Raw genomic sequence first — 19378 nt, 5'->3', positions numbered from 1 at the left:
TCACGTGATCATTCAATCAATCCCGAAAATGAATGAATGAATCTAAAGAATGCACTTTAGTGATGTACAATGTTTTTCTATTTCATTTTCAATTTACACTACTATTACATATTATCGATTATCATTGAAATATCGATTTTCAAAAAAAACATTTTTTTTTAACAGAAGAAAGTTTAGTGTGAAGTGAAGTGACATAACAATTAGCTTTGATTAATAAAGATTTATTAATCAAAATGGCATTAAAAGTAAAAAAGATGACGCATCGTAAAGAATTTACAATGTTTTTTTTTTAAGTTTTTGAGTGATCATATTGATCAATTTATGATATAGGACATTTTATTGATATTATGTATCGTTCTTTTATTAATAAATATCGATCGCTCATAAATAATTGAACAGTATATCGATTAAAATGTAAGTTAGCGTGACAGCACTATCTTTCATTCATGAATTCCTCACTGACCTCATCACTCGTACAACTGTCAAACAGACATTTTTCGTCAAGGAAGAAATCTTTGCTATTTTTAAAATTCTATAAAGTTTTACTTTGAAATTTAGTGCCAATAAAATGTCTGACAACAAGGAAACACCGAAAAAGGACGTTGATCCTGAATTGGACGATTTGTTGGACAGTAAGTCGATTTTTTAATTATCATGATTGTTACACAATTTTTCTAACCTTTGCGTTACTTACTTTGGTAAACTTGTCCCTCATTGTTTTATAGAGATCTAAATTGCATTAAATTTTAGTTCTATTCTGTAGTTTCTACTATAAAAATGTAGATTTAAAGTATAGGAATGTAGTTTTTAGAATGTCTTTATCAACAGCTCTCTTTGGCATGATTCTAGTAATAAATCTTAATCAAAGTGTCAGATTTCGTTTTTATTTATTGGTTAATGGGCCGTGTTCTGCCTGACTAACACTGGTAACAAGTTCTGCTCTTTTTTGGCAAAGTTATAGCTAGTTTTAATAATTGTAGTAAGAAATTGTCACACTAATTAATTAGCTAACCACAAATTGAGCAGAGCTTGGGTAATTGACATCATATTGACAGTTCTTTGGTAAAAATAGTCGTTTCTTATAATTACCGTGCCCTACAGGCCCCATAATGTCTAGTTTTTATCTTCATAATCATTATGAACTTCCATTAAAAGGAAGCAATTATGAGCATAATATTTGACTACACAGATTCTATTGTAAACCCTTGAGCAAGACACTGACAATGGTGACTGAGTTTCTTGCGCTGCTTCTTCTCAGCACTGGCCCATTTATTGTCCCGAAGCAGTTGTAGGGTTAATACTGGGACATACAAAAGCGTATTTGCTGAAAATATAGTACTTTTATGACACTTTCAATTTAAAGGTTAATGCAAAATAACATCTATTAAAACTAAGGCCCGAATCGACCAACCTTTGATCCGAGAATGACTCCTGGTATAACTGACACATTGACGTGGGAAATATGTTCAAATTGACAATTTATTCTGAGATTAATATTTACTCTTGTTTGGTCGAATCCACCCTAAGCCTGAGTTGCATTTTGACTATGTTAGTTTTGCAGGGCAATCGAATACCGCACTTTGAGGCTAAGTGCGGTATTTGATTAGGCCATTGTGCGCGAGTTGACAATATTAATAACCATAATAATTGGTGCTTTTTGTATGGAGTTTGACAAACTTTTGACGCTTTATAAAGTTAAAGTAAGATGGTGCAACCTAGCTTTAGATACCAGTGTTTATTTTGACATGCTATTGTCTATCAAACGTCTAATAGAATTTAAATTCTGGTGATGATGTAGTTTGTTTAATCGCTGACATCATTCTGTCAACAAAATGATTGTCAGTGCTAAATACACAGTTAAATAACCTCTATTTACTCTACAACACCAATGGTTGAAGTTTCAATCACATTTAACAAACATTTTTTGTGTAACTTATTGTATCGGTTTGGTTGTATTCTGAGTAAAATAATTTTAAGACTTTTTTTTGGGACGTGAAATGTCAGCAAGACTTCAAATGTGCTTCAGATTTGTATGCTTTGTCACGTCATAATATGTCAATGTCACCCCTCCCGTGCCGCTACCATACCCCAGGTACTGACTGAGTTAAATGCTAAACCTATATTCTTATCATACAAAAGACAAATATAATGGGTGACACTTCTCATTCTAATTACATATCAATTATGCATACGTCCTTTGCGTATGACATTGTCAGAGCATTAAACTAATTGTCACAGCTTGAAGTCCTTGGTTCAATTCCCAATAGAAATATGTATCATTCTACTCTAGATGTTTCTACAATTAGTCAAAAATACAAAAAGAGGCTGACTAACCACCCCAACCACCTTGCTGTGGAACTCACAATCCCTGAAGCTATGCGTCGACTGAAACGACGTCACATTCTGGACATAGACAGCCAGAATTAACCATGGAGTCCCAGTAAGGGATTCTGCTTTCATCGCAGAACAAATTTGTTCATAATCTGACTGATCGCATAATGATGGAATAAAAGAAAAAAAAAGATGTTTCTAAGCCTAGGAGCAGACCACCGACTTTTAATTGGCCGATAGTTGAGTCGGGCTGTTAATCAGTATGGAGATGTATGAAAGTGCGCACATTGGATCGCGCGATCCTTCGTACAAATTAGAGTAGGCGCACACCGTTGATTTTTAGTTGGTCGATAGTTGTGTCCGATTTTAATTTGTATGAAGAATCGGCCAAATCGAATCGGCGTAGTGTGCGCACTCCCATACATGCCCATACTGATCAACTGCCCGACTAAACTATCGGTCGACGAAAAATCAACGGTGTGCGCCTACTCTTAGAATCGGGCCCAACTATCGGCCGACTTCTTTTTTAATAACAGTGCTCATTACAGCTCTAATCGATTTGTTGCAACAACATTAGGGCTTTAATTAATAGATAATGACCTTGTGTTACTGATTAATTAGGGATTTAGATTACCTAAACCATTCGCCACCTGATTAGGTGACGGAGGACGGTTAAATAATTATTTTTAGCTGATTAGGGTGACCGATGTACAGACGGACGTAGAGACAATGTCCGTTGGGGCAGAAAAGTTCTCGAGTAGCGACCACGAGCTGGAAGACGTAGCGTGGGCAGGCCTCCTACTAGATGGACCGACGATCTGGTGAAGGTCGCGGGAGAGCCTGGATGCGGGCAGCGCAGGACCGTACATTGTGGAAAACCTTGGGGGAGGCCTTTGTCCAGCAGTGGACGTCATTCGGCTGAAACGAACGAGGGTGACGGATAATTATTTTTGGCACATAATCGTGGAATATTTTTCTTTTGATAAGTTTAAAATTATGTCTGAGTCACCAGTTGAATATTTTTGTTTTGATAAGTTTGGATTTAATATTACTGAGTCACCAGTTAATTGATGTTTTTTTATGAGCTGTCGAAACTGTGTGTTCATTGTTCATATAATTTTCTTTTCTAATACTAAAAACTAATATCAATGGTATGGTAATTGAAAGAAATTGAACATGGAAATACCTTCGCTTGACGTTCCTTGTAGATTTAAAAAAAATATGGGTGACATGAAATGATGGCTGTGAATGTAGAATTGTAGAGAATGGGAAAAAATAATAATTTTGTAATTATTATATTGATAATTCAATTAATGCCCCATCGGCTGTCAGTTTTGAGTACTGCCCTGCCCATTGCCACTTCAGCTTGCTAATCCATAGGGCTACCTATGTCAGCGACTTAAGTTCGTTTACGGATCTCCTCATTTCTGAATCGATCTCGTAAAGAAACACCGAGCCTAGCCCTCTCCATAGCACGCTGTGCAACTTTGAGCTTTTTTATGAGGCCTGTACGTGACTATTCCCACCTCTCGTTCCCACCGCTGCAACTCCTGTGTAGCCAGGATCTACGGCTTGACCGCCAATAATAACCCAACCAGTGAAGGTCAAGTTTGTACCGGGGGAATGTTAAACTGTCATTGGACCCGCATCGAAATTAATCAGAAGAACATAGGAGGAGTTCGAAGTTAAGGTTCGAAGGTCAGGTTCATACGTACGAAGATTTATGAGGCCTGTAGTGTGCATCTATAGTCTGGTCTGCGAGCACGTAGAATTTTGTCCAATGATCCCAAGCTACCCACCCATTCTTATCGCTCGCGCGTAATTATGTTGCTGTCGCGCTCGCACACTCACTGCGGGCGTCCGTCGCACAGTCGCGACAGCAATATAATTACGCGCAAACTATAAGGATGGGTAGTTTGGGGTCATTGGACAAAATTCTACGTGCTCATAGACCGGGTTTTAGGCTATAGCCTAATTAATTGCGTGATTTTCTTTTTCATCTTTCTCTGTATGTTCTTTCTCTGTTCCTCACAGGTGCCCTTCAAGAGATGACCAAGAAACAAGAGGCAGATAAACCCACAGGGTCTGGAGAAGTCAACATGTGGAGTGAGGAGTTCATAAAGGAGGCGGCGGCGCAGTTTGAGACCAATATGGCGGCTATACTGGGCAGTTTTAGCGGGGTACCAGGTCAGTCACAAATGTATGCCTTTTTAATTATTTATTTATTTACAAACGAGGCGGCGCGGGAGCGGGACAGAAGCGGCGCGAACGCGGGCCCGCGATGTTGTATTACTATGTCGGCCATATTAGCATGACACACCGGACGCAGGGCGGTAGCAGCGCGTTGAAAGCGGTTTTCGAATATTTAAATTTTTGACAACCCCCCGCGTTGCAACTGCTTTGAAACCGCGCTGCTTTCAGTTTGCAACTGACCCGCACTGCTTCTGACCCGCGTTTGGTCTGTGGAAGCCTTCAAAGTCGCCCAAAACACAGATCTCCCCAAAAAATTTCCCTAACAGAGTCACTGAGGCTACGGTCTCCTATTAAACGCTACTTACGCGGCGTTCGATGTCAACCTCTGAAAGAGGCCACAACAGTACATTTCTGTAGTAAGTGCCGTGTCGCACGGCCTACGGCGTTTATACGACCATAGACTTATGTTTAAAAGGTTCATTTTAGCTGAAAGATCTTTGGAAAACGTCCAAAGATTTCCATAACAACAGATCTTGCCCTGATTGCATTGCACCCAGGCGCTTTCCATCTTCACCTGATAGAACGTCATCGTCAACGAGTCGGCGCTGTGAACCTAGTGTTATGTCGGGACTATTCCCACCTCTCGTTCCCACCGCTGCAACTCCTGTGTAGCCAGGATCTACAGCTTGACCGCCAATAACCCAACCAGTGAAGGTCAAACTTGTCTCGGGGGAAAGTTAAACTGTCAATGGACCCATCATCATCATCTCAGCCATAGGATGTCCACTGCTGAGCATGGACCTCCCCCAATGCTTTCCATGCTGCCCGGTTGGTAGCGGCGGCAGCAAGGTTCTGGAGTGGAGGCCGCGTACCGGAAAATGCAACGTCGGACGTCCACCGACAAGGTGAACCGACGACATCATAAAGGTCAATGGACCCGCAGCGAAATTAATCAGAAGAACTCAGGAATTTGCAGCACCACTTTCCTCCAATAGCCAATTTAGAATTTGTTCAAATACAGTATTTCAGCTTTATGTTTTTGTTACAGAGGACCAAATCACACAGGACCAAATTGCACAAACGTTCACGAAAATGGCCGGTGAGTAGTTAATCTTGCTTACAGATTATACTACTAAAGTCCGGTCGCCGAGCACGTAGATTTTCGCAACAGCAATATAATTACGCGCAAGCGATAAGGATGGGTAGCTTGGAGTCATTGGACGAAATTCTACGTGTTCGGCGACCGGACTATACCAATATATGTATGAAACCTGCTTACAGATAATGCTTAGTTTTTTTAAACCAACATTTCCATTAATAATTTTGGACTACAGAAGCGGCCGCGACAGTTTTAAAGCCGGCAGCGCAGGCCGGGGACTCCGCCCCCTCGGAACAGGATCCCGCCGTACAGGAGAAGATTGACGAGGTAAATCAGTTTTCCCACTAAGGTTGAGTCCGCAATACGGTTTTTAGGGTTCCGTGGCCAATGGCAAAAAACGGAACCCTTATAGATTCGTCATGTCTGTCTGTCTGTCCGTCCGTCTGTCCGTCCGTATGTCACAGCCATTTTTTTCCGAAACTATAAGAGCTATACTGTTGAAACTAACTTGGTAAGTAGATGTATTCTGTGAACCGCATTAAGATTTTGATGCAAAAATAAAAAAATAATAATAAATATTGGGGGCTCCCCATACTTAGAACTGAAACTCAAAAAAATTTTTTTCGTCAGACACATACGTGTGGGGTATCTATGGATAGGTCTTCAAAAATGATATCGAGGTTTCTAAAATACTTTTTTTCTAAACCGAATAGTTTGCGTGACAGACGCTTCCAAAGTGGAAAAATCTAAAAAAGATGTACATTACTATAAAAACTACCAACGAAAATTGTTTTGAACGAGATCTAGTAAGTAGTTTTTTTTAATACCTCGTAAATCGTAAACCGCTTATTACCGCGTAATCTTTCATACAAATAACTTAAATTAAAAAAAAAACAAATCAATTGTACGGAACCCTTTGTGCGTGAGTCCGACACGCACTTGACCGGTTTTTTTAAAAGATAGAGCTCGTGAAGCACTTTCAGGATCAGTAACCAGTTTTTCGATATCTTGTATAGTTTAGAAATAATCGAAGGAGATCACTTATCGTTTCCACCCTGTATAAATGACCGGTGTGCTTACCATGAGTTTACGTTAGGAGTGCTTTTAGTTGTTGAAAGTGGCCGCTAGAGGCGCTGTACAATCTGTCATACATTTTAAGACATTTTTTTACGTAGTCGCTAGTGAGCATACCTAAAGTAAACTCGTGGTAAGCACACTGATGAAAAATCCGAAAACCGGCCAAGTGCGTGTCGGACTCACGCACAAAGGGTTCCGTACCATTGATTTATGATTTTTTTTTAATTCAAGTTATTTGTAAGAAAGATTATAAGCGGTTTACGATTTACGAGGTATTAAAAAAAACTTCTTACTAGATCTCGTTCAAAACAATTTTCGTTGGTAGTTTTTATAGTAATATACATCATATGTTTTTTTTTAGATTTTTCATTTTCTTATTTTAGAAGTTAGAGAGGGGGGGATTAACTTTTTTCCACTTTGGAAGCGTCTGTCACGCAAACTATTCGGTTTAGAAAAAAATATTTTAGAAACCTCGATATCATTTTTGAAGACCTTTCCATAGATACCCCACACGTAGCTATGTGTTTGATGAAAAAAAAAATTTTGAGTTTCAGTTCTAAGTATAGGGAGCCCCCAATATTTATTATTATTTTTTTATTTTGGCATCAAAATCTTAATGCGGTTCACAGAATACATCTACTTACCAAGTTTCAACAGTACCTATAGCTCTTATAGTTTCGGAAAAAAATGGCTGTGACATACGGACGGACAGACAGACATGACGAATCTATAAGGGTTCCGTTTTTTGCCATTTGGCTACGGAACCCTAATAAGGGTCTTCGTTCGTTCGTTTCAGCCGAAAGACATCCACTGCTGGACAAAGGCCTCCCCCAAGGTTTTCCACAAAGACCGGTCCTGCGCCGCCCGCATCCAGGCACCTGCGACCTTTACCAGATCGTCGGTCCACCTAGTGGAAGGCCGGCCTGCACTACGTCTTCGCCCGTGGTCGGCACTCGAGAACTTTTCTGCCCCAGCGGCCATCAGCTTTACGGGCTATGTGCCCCGCCCAGTGTCACTTAATTTTAGCGATTCTGCGGGTCTATTAATGAAGAATAGGCTAGTTGCCTAAAAAAATTTTTTTAGTGCNATAGGATAGTTTTTATCCCGGTTTTTGAAACAGGGACGCGCGCGATAAAGTTTTTCTGTGACAGACAAAATTCCACGCGGGCGAAGCCGCGGGCGGAAAGCTAGTTTGTTATAATGTGCCTTCATTTTGGCAAACAACAGTAATGGACATAACAAGGAAATTAGAAAAACGACTTTTGATTAAGTTTTTCTACGGTATTATTTGTAGTTTCTGCTATTGTAATAGCAAAAACAAATAAAACTTTTGATAAACTTTCCCATAAAAATAGTTTTATACATATAGATATAAAAAAACATGTGTTCGCCTGCCTGGACACAGAAAATTTACTGTTTCGGCGAAATACCCTTGTTTACTATTTTGTTTATTATGCAGTTAATTTCGTTTGAGATTGTTTACAGGAAATAATCATTGTTTTATCACAAGAAATGGTGCAAAATTTTGTAGTGCGTGGTTGCGGTAGTACGTGGTGTCCTGGAAGTGACAGAAGATTACACGCGTAAGTGTTTATTTTGTGATTTCCCACATTGGATCATTGTAAACATTTTTCACATTTTTTACAGTAATTTCTTCCTAAAACGTTTTACCAGTATTTACACTTATCATTTTTAATGATACCTATGTCAAGAAATAAAGATTTTACATTGAGTTTCATTGAATTTGAGCAAATTTATATTTTTTGTTTATTTAGAAAGAGAGAGTCTACCCACAGAGAGCGAGATAGTGATACATAGTTTGTGCTTCAAGTAGGTATTCGGAGTGTGGCCTCCATTTTTATCTGTAGCTTCATGTTTCCAACATGGCAAAAATCGGAACCAGCGATCCGGCATTCACGGTGGCGCCCCACTGTCAATGTCATGCATAGGACAGTTCAGTATTTTGGAACTATTTAATAATTACCGCAATCGGGGCTCAGAGCCCCGATTACGGTTATAGTTCCAAAATACTGGACTGTCCTGTCGATGACATTGACAGTGGGGCGCCACCGTCAATACCGGATCGCTGGTTCAGATTTTTGCCATGTTGGAAACCATAAGTTGAGCAATGGTAGCGCCCCCCTGTCATTGAGTTTGGTGGGACCACAGATATCTGTGGGTGGGACAGTTCAGCGTGGGTCATCTATACTTTTAACGTCTACAATGAAATCCAGACGCGTTTCTGATTCTGCAATACGATTGGTCGTTCAACAGCGTACGTCAGCTGTTTTGACCAATCGTATTGCAGAATCAGAAACGCGTCTGGATTGTAGACGTTAAAAGTTACCGTAATCGGGGCTCTGGTCTGGGCCAATTTCCCGCATAGTGTACTTGCGCCAGTACACGGGCAGGGTGACTTTATCAAGGTCGCTAAGAAAGATTGATTGTACACTATCGCTTTGTAATCTGTGATTTACTTCAATTTATAGATGACCCACACTGAACTGTCCCGCCAAACTCAATGACAGGGGGGCGCTACCATCGTTCAACTATATGGTTTCCAACATGGCAAAAATCGGAACCAGCGATCCGGTATTGACGGTGGCGCCCCACTGTCAATGTCATCGACAGGACAGTCCAGTATTTTGGAACTATACTTGTGTACATCATAGAGAAAAGTAATACATAGGTGTACATTTTCGCAATATTCCTAATCCATATCTGTGCAATATTCGGACTGGTTTTGGTGTTGGTGCTTCTTGCTGGTAATTTGACTTTCAGAGAAGGGGTAGCGAAATTTAGTTTCGGCATCGTAAAATATTAACTCTGTTGTAGTTTTGACTGGTAAGAATTTTCGAATTNACTTTGGGGCGCTTTATCTCTTTAAATTTTCATTAGTTTGAAAAAGTGAAAAATACGTGTAGAGTATTTTTTGATAAGTTAACTGACGGACTAATTAAAACTCTTGCTTTTTGACCCAGGCAACATCCCCATTGTAATTTAATTTGCAGGTTTCAGCAGCCATATCCCAAACGCTGCAAAACTTGAACACCAACGCTGAGAATCTCCAAACACCGATGTCTGAGCAAGACCTAGCTAATATGTTCAGTAATTTCAACCTAGGCGAAGGGGGACAGGTGAGTCGTTAAAATAGGAAATTAGACTATACAGGGTGTCCCATAAAGACCGTGCCAAACTTAAGGAGAAGATGGGTAATGCAAAAAAGTATCACCGAGAGATATATGATTTTATTTTTTCATATTATTGTTTAAAACTTCCCCGTTTTGGGCCTATATCTTCTAGCTGTGTGTACAAATTATCAGATATTTCATCACTATCATCACCATTTCAGCCACAGGACGTCCACTGCTTAACAAAGGCCTCCCCCAATGATTTCCACAAAGGCCGGTCGGTAGCGGCCTGCATCCAGCGAGCGTCTTCCTTCTAAGCTAAGCTACCTTTATAAGGTCGTCTGTCCACCTTGTGTCCCACGCTTCGTTTTTCGGTACGTATCCTCCACTCCAGAACCTTGCTGCCCCATCGGCCGTCAGTTCTGCGTGCTATGTGCCCTGCCCATTGCCACTTCAGCTTGCTAATCCGTCGGGCTATGTCAGTGACTAATTTGTTTAGCATAGCTCTTTCTATAGTCACATCATAAAGCTAGAAGGAGGGCGCTGGACGCAGGCCGCTACAAACCGGTCAACATGGAAATCCTATGTTCTATGTTTAGCAGTGGATCTCCTATGGGTGAAATGGATGAGACTAGTGGATGACAGTCAATTTCCTAAGATCATCGAGAGATATTATGATTCTATTTTTCATATTTTAAAAAAATCCTCGTATTGGGCTTATATCCTTTTGCTGTTTACAAATTAGTAGTTATTTAAAATATGAAAAAGTCTTATCTCTAACCACACCAACGCGTGCAGATCACCATCGCCGGCGTTATCACAGGCCAATGACAGGTCGCGCGACCCATGACAGTCTGCGCGTTTCGAATCTAAACAGATGGTCATGATGGTAATTTATATTCTCCTTTATGGGACACCTATATCTACAGCTTTTAATTGAGTATTTTCTTTGTATTTACCTGCTATAGTCTGGTCTGTGACCACATAGAATTTTGTCCAATGACCCCAAGCTACCCATCCTTATCGCTCACGCGTAATTATGTTTCTGACGCGCTCGCACACTCACTGCGGCCGCCCGTCGCACAGTCGCGACAGCAATTACGCGCGAGCGATAAGGATGGTTAGCTCGGGGTCATTGGACACAATTCTGCGTGCTCGCAGACCGGGCTTTAGTTCTAACCAACTACCCTCAATTCCAGGACAGCAACATGTTCGTCCCGTTCATGCAAGGCATGATGCAGTCTCTGCTGTCGAAGGAAGTGCTGCATCCGTCGCTTGTCGAGCTGCTGGACAGATATCCAGCCTGGCTCGCGGAGCACAAGGACACGGTGGAGCCGAGCGAGTACGACAGGTGAGGAGCTCAGCTGAGGAGCCTGGTGAGGGCCGGAAGTTGGATGGGTGACCGCGCTTAAAGAGCGTAGCAAGTGTCTTAAAGTTGGATGGGTGACCGTCATAGCAATTGTCTAAAAGATGGATGGGTGACCGGGCATAGCAAGTGTCTTAAAATTGGATGGGTGACCCTCATTAAGCAACCTAGAGTTTGGTCACTATAGGATGGGTGACCGCGGCTAAAGGGCGTATCAAGTGTCTTAAAGTTGGATGGGTGGCCGGGCGTAGCAAGTGTCTTAAAGTTGGATGGGTGACCGCGCTTAAAGAGCGTAGCAAGTGTCTAAAAGTTGGATGGGTGACCGCGCTTAAAGAGCGTATAGCAAGTGTCTTAAAGTTGGATGGGTGACCGTTATAGCAAGTGTCTAAAAGTTGGATGGGTGACCGTCATTAAGCAGCCTAGAGTCTGGTCACTATAGGATGGGTGACCGCGTCAAGCGACCTTCAGTCCGGTCACTACAGGATGGGTGACCGCGTCAAGCGACCTCCAGCCTGGTCCTTATAGGATGGGTGACCGTCATTAAGCAACCTAGAGTCTGGTCACTATAGGATGGGTGTGGGCGTCAAGCGACCTTCAGCCCGGTCACTACAGGATGGGTGACCGCATCAAACGACTCCAGTCTGGTCACTACAGGATGGGTGTGCGCGTCGAGCAGCAGCAAGTATCTCTATGTGCCGCATGAAGCATGCGACGACATGTTCGCGACATGCAAGGCATGATGCAGTCTCTGCTGTCGAAGGAAGTGCTGCACCCGTCGCTCGTCGAGCTGGACAGATACCCGGCCTGGCTCGCGGAGCACGAGGGCACGGCGGAGCGAGCGAGTACGACAGGTGAGGAGCTCAGCTGAGGAGCCTGATGAGGGCCGGAAGTTGGATGGGTGACCGCGGCTGAGGAGTCTGGTGAGTGTCTAAAGTAGGATGGGTGACCGCGGCTGAGGAGCCTGGTGAGTGTCTAAAAGTTGGATGGGTGACCGCGCTTCAAGGGTGTAGCAAGTGTCTTAAAGTTGGATGGGTGACCGTCATAGCAAGTGTCTAAAGGATGGATGGGTGACCGGGCGTAGCAAGTGTCTAAAAGTTGGATGGGTGACCGGGCGTAGCAATTGTCTTAAAGTTGGATGGGTGACCGCGCTTAAAGAGCGTAGCAAGTGTCTTAAAGTTGGATGGGTGACCGCGCTTAAAGAGCGTAGCAAGTGTCTTAAAGTTGGATGGGTGACCGCGCTTAAAGAGCGTAGCAAGTGTCTTAAAGTTGGATGGGTGACCGCGCTTAAAGAGCGTAGCAAGTGTCTTAAAGTTGGATGGGTGACCGCGCTTAAAGAGCGTAGCAAGTGTCTAAAAGTTGGATGGGTGACCGCGGCTGAGGAGCCTGGTGAGGGGCGGAAGTTGGATGGGTGACCGCGGCTGAGGAGCCTGATGAGTGTCTAAAGTAGGATGGGTGACCGCGGCTGAGGAGCCTGATGAGTGTCTTATAGTTGGATGGGTGACCGGGCGTAGCAAGTGTCTAAAAGATGGATGGGTGACCCCGGCCGTAGCAAGTGTCTTAAAGTTGGATGGGTGACCGTCATTGCAAGTGTCTAAAAGATGGATGGGTGACCGGGCGTAGCAAGTGTCTAAAAGTTGGATGGGTGACCGCGGCTGAGGAGCCTGCTGAGGGGCGGAAGTTGGATGGGTGACCGCGGCTGAGGAGCCTGCTGAGGGGCGGAAGTTGGATGGGTGACCGCGGCTGAGGAGCCTGGTGAGGGCCGGAAGTTGGATGGGTGACCGCGGCTGAGGAGCCTGGTGAGGGGCGGAAGTTGGATGGGTGACCGCGGCTGAGGAGCCTGATGAGTGTCTAAAGTAGGATGGGTGACCGCGGCTGAGGAGCCTGATGAGTGTCTTATAGTTGGATGGGTGACCGGGCGTAGCAAGTGTCTAAAAGATGGATGGGTGACCCCGGCCGTAGCAAGTGTCTTAAAGTTGGATGGGTGACCGTCATTGCAAGTGTCTAAAAGATGGATGGGTGACCGGGCGTAGCAAGTGTCTAAAAGTTGGATGGGTGACCGCGGCTGAGGAGCCTGATGAGTGTCTAAAGTAGGATGGGTGACCGCGCTTAAAGAGCGTAGCAAGTGTCTTAAAGTTGGATGGGTGACCGTCATAGTAAGTGTCTAAAAGATGGATGGGTGACCGCGGCTGAGGAGCCTGGTGAGGGGCGGAAGTTGGATGGGTGACCGCGCTTAAAGAGCGTAGCAAGTGTCTTAAAGTTGGATGGGTGACCGCGCTTAAAGAGCGTAGCAAGTGTCTTAAAGTTGGATGGGTGACCGCGCTTAAAGAGCGTAGCAAGTGTCTTAAAGTTGGATGGGTGACCGCGCTTAAAGAGCGTAGCAAGTGTCTAAAAGTTGGATGGGTGACCGCGGCTGAGGAGCCTGGTGAGGGGCGGAAGTTGGATGGGTGACCGCGGCTGAGGAGCCTGGTGAGGGTCGGAAGTTGGATGGGTGACCGCGGCTGAGGAGCCTGGTGAGGGGCGGAAGTTGGATGGGTGACCGCGGCTGAGGAGCCTGATGAGTGTCTAAAGTAGGATGGGTGACCGCGGCTGAGGAGCCTGATGAGTGTCTTATAGTTGGATGGGTGACCGGGCGTAGCAAGTGTCTAAAAGATGGATGGGTGACCCCGGCCGTAGCAAGTGTCTTAAAGTTGGATGGGTGACCGTCATTGCAAGTGTCTAAAAGATGGATGGGTGACCGGGCGTAGCAAGTGTCTAAAAGTTGGATGGGTGACCGCGGCTGAGGAGCCTGATGAGTGTCTAAAGTAGGATGGGTGACCGCGCTTAAAGAGCGTAGCAAGTGTCTTAAAGTTGGATGGGTGACCGTCATAGTAAGTGTCTAAAAGATGGATGGGTGACCGCGGCTGAGGAGCCTGGTGAGGGGCGGAAGTTGGATGGGTGACCGCGCTTAAAGAGCGTAGCAACTGTAGCAAGTGTCTTAAAGTTGGATGGGTGACCGGGCGTAGTAAGTGTCTAAAAGATGGATGGGGACCGGGCGTAGCAAGTGTCTTAAAATTGGATGGGTGACCGTACTAGCAAGTGTCTTAAAGTAGGATGGGTGACCGCGCTTAAAGAGCGTAGTAAGTGTTTTAAAGTTGGATGGGTGAACGGGCGTAGCAAGTGTTTTAAAATTGGATGGGTGACCGCGCTTAAAGAGCGTAGCAAGTGTCTTAAAGTTGGATGGGTGACCGCGCTTAAAGAGCGTAGCAAGTGTGTTAAAGTTGGATGGGTGACCGCGCTTAAAGAGCGTAGCAAGTGTCTTAAAGTTGGATGGGTGACCGCGCTTAAAGAGCGTAGCAAGTGTCTAAAAGTTGGATGGGTGACCGCGGCTAAAGGGCGTAGCGAGTGTCTTAAAGTTGGATGGATGACCGCGCTTAAAGAGCGTAGCAAGTGTCTAAAGTTGGATGGGTGACCGCGCTTAAAGAGCGAAACAAGTGTCTTAAAGTTGGATGGGTGACCGCGCTTAAAGAGCGTAGCAAGTGTCTTAAAGTTGGATGGGTGACCGTCATAGCAAGTGTCTTAAACTTGGATGGGTGACCGTCATTAAGCAACGTAGAGTTTGGTCACTATAGGATGGGTGACCGCGTCAAGCGACCTTAATTCTGGTCACTATAGGATGGGTGACCGCGGTCAAGCAACTAAGGTTGGGTGACAGTGATCAAACGGGACTATTTTCCCACCTCTCGTTCCCACCGCTGCAACTCCTGTGTAGCCAGGATCTACAGCTTGACCGCCAATAACCCAACCAGTGAAGGTCAAGTTTGTCCCGGGGGAAAGTTAAACTGTTACTGTCATTGGACCCGCAACGAAATTAATCAGAAGTGACAGTGGTCAATCAGCCTTTAGTTTAGTCACCATGTAAATGTATGCCCAATAGCGTATTCTCAAAATCCAAAATCATTCGTTCATTCATTCATTCACTTGCCTCCAGGTACGAAAAGCAGATGGTGTTGATGCAAAAAGTATGCGCAGAACTGGAAACCGAGCAAGAATCCGACCCCGAAGACGTGAAGAGAAAACGCTTTGAAACAGTCCTAGAACTCATGCAGAAGGTATGTCATCATCAACATACATCATCATCATCAACAGCCCTTTACAGTCCACTGCTGGACTTTAAGCCTACTCTACTATAGTGGAGGGTTTTACCATAATCCCCACGCTTGGCAGGCGGGTTGGAGATCGCAGTTTAACACTGCAGTACACGCGCCCCTTTTTTACACGAATACACGCGCGGCCTACTCTGGTAAGCCAATTTAAAATCACTGTAAATCAGTTTGTAGTAAGTAATTTATGAATAGAATAATTATGTAAATGATAAAAGTGTTTATTATAGTTATTTTATTATCAAAGTTTCTTTATATAACTATTTGGGATCAAACATTATAAACAGATTTAAAAGTTGTAAATTTTTTGGACCAAAATTGCACTCTGAGACCAATGTTAACAAAAAAAAATTACTGAAAAAAATATGATTAGTTTTTTATCTGTCATAGTACTCATGACTTTCTACGGCCTGGTACACGGTGTAAATCCATTTGTTGCAAGTCTCATAATTTTTTTTGTCGAGTGATTTCGGGCTTTTGAGTAATTTGAGTAGACCCGCAGTTTTGACGGCCAATTTTAGAAAAGTGCGCAGACTCTAGCGACCCAAGCTTTACTGGCTTACTGACAAATTTAGTAAACGAGGCTTTCCTGGAATGCCAGCTCTCTGGCGCAAGTTTTCAAAAAGTTATAGCGTAAAATGTTACCCTGGTCTACTATAGTAGTCCGCGCGTGTACTCTAGTGTTAAAAGATTGATGTTTTTCAGAGAGCGCTGCTACTCGTTCTCTGTTTGATGTGTAGTCCCTAAGTCGCCTCTTACGAGACCCGCGGGAAGAGTAGGGGTTGGTGACAAATGTATTCTGCTCTGCCGTCACCACACGACTTTTAATATACACTCGGCGTCAAATAAATCGCACCTCCCGCGATAATAACTTTAAAGAAGTATTTTTGGGGTAAAAAACCTTTACTGACATAAAGTTTAGAAGTGGGCTTTCAAATGATATCAATATTGGTGGGAAGTGGGGATGCATACGTTTGAAACTGCTTGTCGCGGGAGGGAACATGACAAAACTATTCTTTCCTTTAGTCTCAGAATGTCCAATTTGCAAAATGTCAGTCTCAAAATGTCCAAGTTGCGAAATGTCCAAGTTGCGATATGTCCAAGTCTCAAAAGTTCAATGTTTCTTAAGCAATTATGAAATAAAAACTTATATTAGAAACTTTGAACTTTTAAGACTTGGGCACTCCGTAACTTGGACATTTTGAGAATTAGACATTTTGCGACTTGGGCGTTTAGAGACTTGGACATTTTGAGACTTTGACATTTTACTAAAGCCTGGTCCGTGAGCACGTAGAATTTTGTCCAATGACCCCAAGGTACCCATCCTTATCACTCGCGCGTAATTATGTTGCTGTCGCTCTCACACACTCACTGCGGGCGCGCGTCGCACAGTCGCGACAGCAATATAATTACGCGCGAGCGATAAGGATGGGTAGCTTGGGGTCATTGGACATAATTCTACGTGCTCACGGACCAGGCTTTACCACTTGACATTTTGCAAATTGGACATTCTGAGACTAAACCAAATTCTTCTTTTTGTGACCTTTTTTTTATACATGTTGTTACAGATGCAAGACTTAGGCCAACCTCCCGCGGAGCTAGTGGGCGATATAGGCGCCCCCCCTCAAGGGTTTGCCCCTCCCCCCGGGGCCGACGCATCGCAGTGCAGCGTTATGTAGTAACGCATAGTTATAAATACGCGATTGACCGTTTGCGACGCGATCTGTTAGGTGGTTGACCGTTTGTGAGGCGATTATTGACCGTTTGTGACAGTTTTTGAGGTGATTCATGACCATTATCGACCGTTTGAGACGTAGTTGACAGTTTCTGAGGTGATTTATGACCGTTTGAGAGGCTATATTGACCGCTTGTGGCGTTTTTGACCGTTTGAGACGCGATTTGTGACCGTTTGAGACGTGGTTGACCGTTTCTGAGGTAATTTGTGACAGTTTATGAGGTGGTTGACCGTTTGTCAGGCGATTATTGACCGCTTGTGGCGCTATTAACCGTTTGAGAGGCGATTGGTGACCGCTTGTGGCGTTTTTGACCGTTTGAGAAGTGGTTGACCGTTTCTTAGGCGATTTGTGACCGTTTGTGAGGCGGTTGACCGTTTGTCAGGCGATTATTGACCGCTTGTGGCGTTATTGACCGTTTGAGAGATGATTTATAACCGTTTGTGTGGTGGTTGACCGTTTGAGACGCGGTTGACCGTTTTTGAGACAATTATTGACTGTTTGAGATGTGGTTGACCGTTTGCAACGCGACTTCTGACATGATTCTTGACCACATTGGCTGTTTGCAGCGTGATTCTTGGCAGTTTGTGACGGGAATGACCATTTGTGACATGATGCTTGGCATTTGTAAAACGATTCTTTAAAAGGTTTTTTATTTACTTATAGGCAATCCGACACTGCCTCCTATTGTTTTCGATCAGTACTACCAATAAAAATAATAGTTGACAGTTTGTGGGTTTTGGAGCGATGACTGATTTTTGAATTTTACAATTATGTTTACATAATTAGTCAATTAATTTAATTTTACAATAAATGGAAAGAGGTCGCGTTTCAAACGTCACAAAGTGTCAAAAGCGTGATTTAACCCTTAAACGGTCATAGCAAATCAAGTCCTTTTTGGACCTCAATACAAGCAAGGTTGAGAATGCCTTATTTAGGGTAAATCACCCAAATATCGTCTGTCGCACTCGTGGTCCGTTCGCGAACTATTTGGTGCTGTGGATTACCTTTGCGGTATATTAGATATTGTGTGACAAATATTATTTAAAATACAGCACGTCAAGCTAAATTGCACTTATTTTCATAGTAATAAAAGTGTTTTGCAACAAAATGCGCAGCTTGGTGTGCTGTCAAAACTATATTTCAAATACTACGCGATGTATGGAATTTGTATGACTGCGTCATAAATGTATGATGTTCAGTCGGCGTCAAATAGTTCGTGACACCCAAAGTGGCCAAAAAGTGACAACACAACCTTATTCCAATGAGGGCTATCGTTTTTATACTTAACAGTTGGCACCCCTGGCGATTCACAGGACCTTACTCTACAGTGGCGCCATCTTGATGAGTGCAAATGCGATAGTCTTCCTACCACTTTCGCGCTCACCAGTCGGTGCCACTGTCTTCGCTACTAGCAAGTGACAGGACCTTACTCTACAGTGGCGCCAACTGGTGAGCGCTAAAACGATAGCCCTCATTGTAACAAAGACGTGCTGCGAACTTCTTGGCTACTTTGGGTGTCACGAACTATTTGACGCTGAGTGTTCAACGCGTAGTATAGTCCGGTCGTCGAGCACGTAGAATTTCGTCCAATCCAATTACCCCAAGCTACCCACCCCTATCGCTCACGCGTAATTATGTTGCTATCGCGCTCGCACACTCACTGCGGCCGCTCGTCGCACAGTCGCGACAGCAATATAATTACGAGCGAGCGAAAAGGATGGGTAGCTTGGGGTCATTGGACGAAATTCTACGTGCTCGGCGACCGGACTATAGTGTGAATATACCTTTAGAGGACACTGGAGTGTAAGGCTACAGTGCTGGACAAGATATTGTACACGTATCGGCGTTTTGCTATTTCAAAATGTTTTCAATTGATTTTGAATCTTGTGCAAAAGACATACGATTCAATATCCATTGAAGAAAGAAGTTTTGAAAGATAATAACTATTTCCTCAATCGATTTTTGACCTTATAGTAAAGGAATAAAGTTCAAAATTGAATGCATTGGATTTTAGAGAGATCTAAAAAAAAATCCATAGGTACAATATGTTGTCGGGACTGTAATATATTGTTATTTTTTAAATATAGTATTTTAATTAATTGTATTGTATTTGATTTTAATCATTATTGTTTTTTGTTGAGGACTCTTTGCATTTTTTCTGACGAAATAATTATTTTAACTTAAAGTTAAAAATAATTATTTTTCTACTCAAACCACGTTAATAAATTAAAATAACAAGGTTAGTAATGCCCGTTTTCACCATCAATACCAAATTTTTAAGTGACCCCTATGTAAACAAAATTCCT

At 43.3% G+C, this 19378-nt stretch overlaps 2 protein-coding genes across 2 annotated transcripts; both read left to right on the top strand.

Annotated features, from left to right (window-relative positions):
* Positions 1-462: 462 nt before the first annotated feature.
* Positions 463-18225, top strand: Pex19 (peroxisomal biogenesis factor 19). The gene is made up of 8 exons (XM_028321504.1): positions 463-632; positions 4366-4518; positions 5573-5623; positions 5859-5950; positions 9712-9837; positions 11031-11182; positions 15165-15285; positions 16905-18225. Exons 1-8 carry the CDS (start codon positions 569-571, stop codon positions 17013-17015), a joined length of 870 nt encoding a protein of 289 aa, XP_028177305.1. The 5' UTR covers positions 463-568; the 3' UTR covers positions 17016-18225.
* On the top strand, positions 11222-12716 carry LOC114365054 (uncharacterized). Its single transcript, XM_028321506.1, has 2 exons — positions 11222-11496; positions 12211-12716. Exon 2 carries the CDS (start codon positions 12226-12228, stop codon positions 12607-12609), a length of 384 nt encoding a protein of 127 aa, XP_028177307.1. The 5' UTR covers positions 11222-11496; positions 12211-12225; the 3' UTR covers positions 12610-12716.
* Positions 18226-19378: the final 1153 nt, after the last annotated feature.

The sequence above is a fragment of the Ostrinia furnacalis genome, unplaced genomic scaffold (genome assembly GCF_004193835.3).
Source record: "Ostrinia furnacalis isolate ACB-3 unplaced genomic scaffold, ASM419383v2 OfSCF7542, whole genome shotgun sequence".
In the NCBI taxonomy this organism is placed as follows: domain Eukaryota; kingdom Metazoa; phylum Arthropoda; class Insecta; order Lepidoptera; family Crambidae; genus Ostrinia; species Ostrinia furnacalis.
Note: the sequence above shows the minus strand (reverse complement) of the source record. Positions and strands in the feature narration are given on the sequence as shown.

Excerpts from the sequence above, each read along its gene's own strand:
- Pex19 (XM_028321504.1), top strand. The coding sequence starts at position 569 with ATGTCTGACAACAAGGAAACACCGAAAAAGGACGTTGATCCTGAATTG. Across the intron at positions 633-4,365 it reads ATTGGACGATTTGTTGGACA|GTGCCCTTCAAGAGATGACC; the intron begins GTAAGTCGATTT and ends TGTTCCTCACAG. Across the intron at positions 9,838-11,030 it reads ACCTAGGCGAAGGGGGACAG|GACAGCAACATGTTCGTCCC; the intron begins GTGAGTCGTTAA and ends CCTCAATTCCAG.
- LOC114365054 (XM_028321506.1), top strand. The coding sequence starts at position 12,226 with ATGGGTGACCGTCATAGCAAGTGTCTAAAGGATGGATGGGTGACCGGG.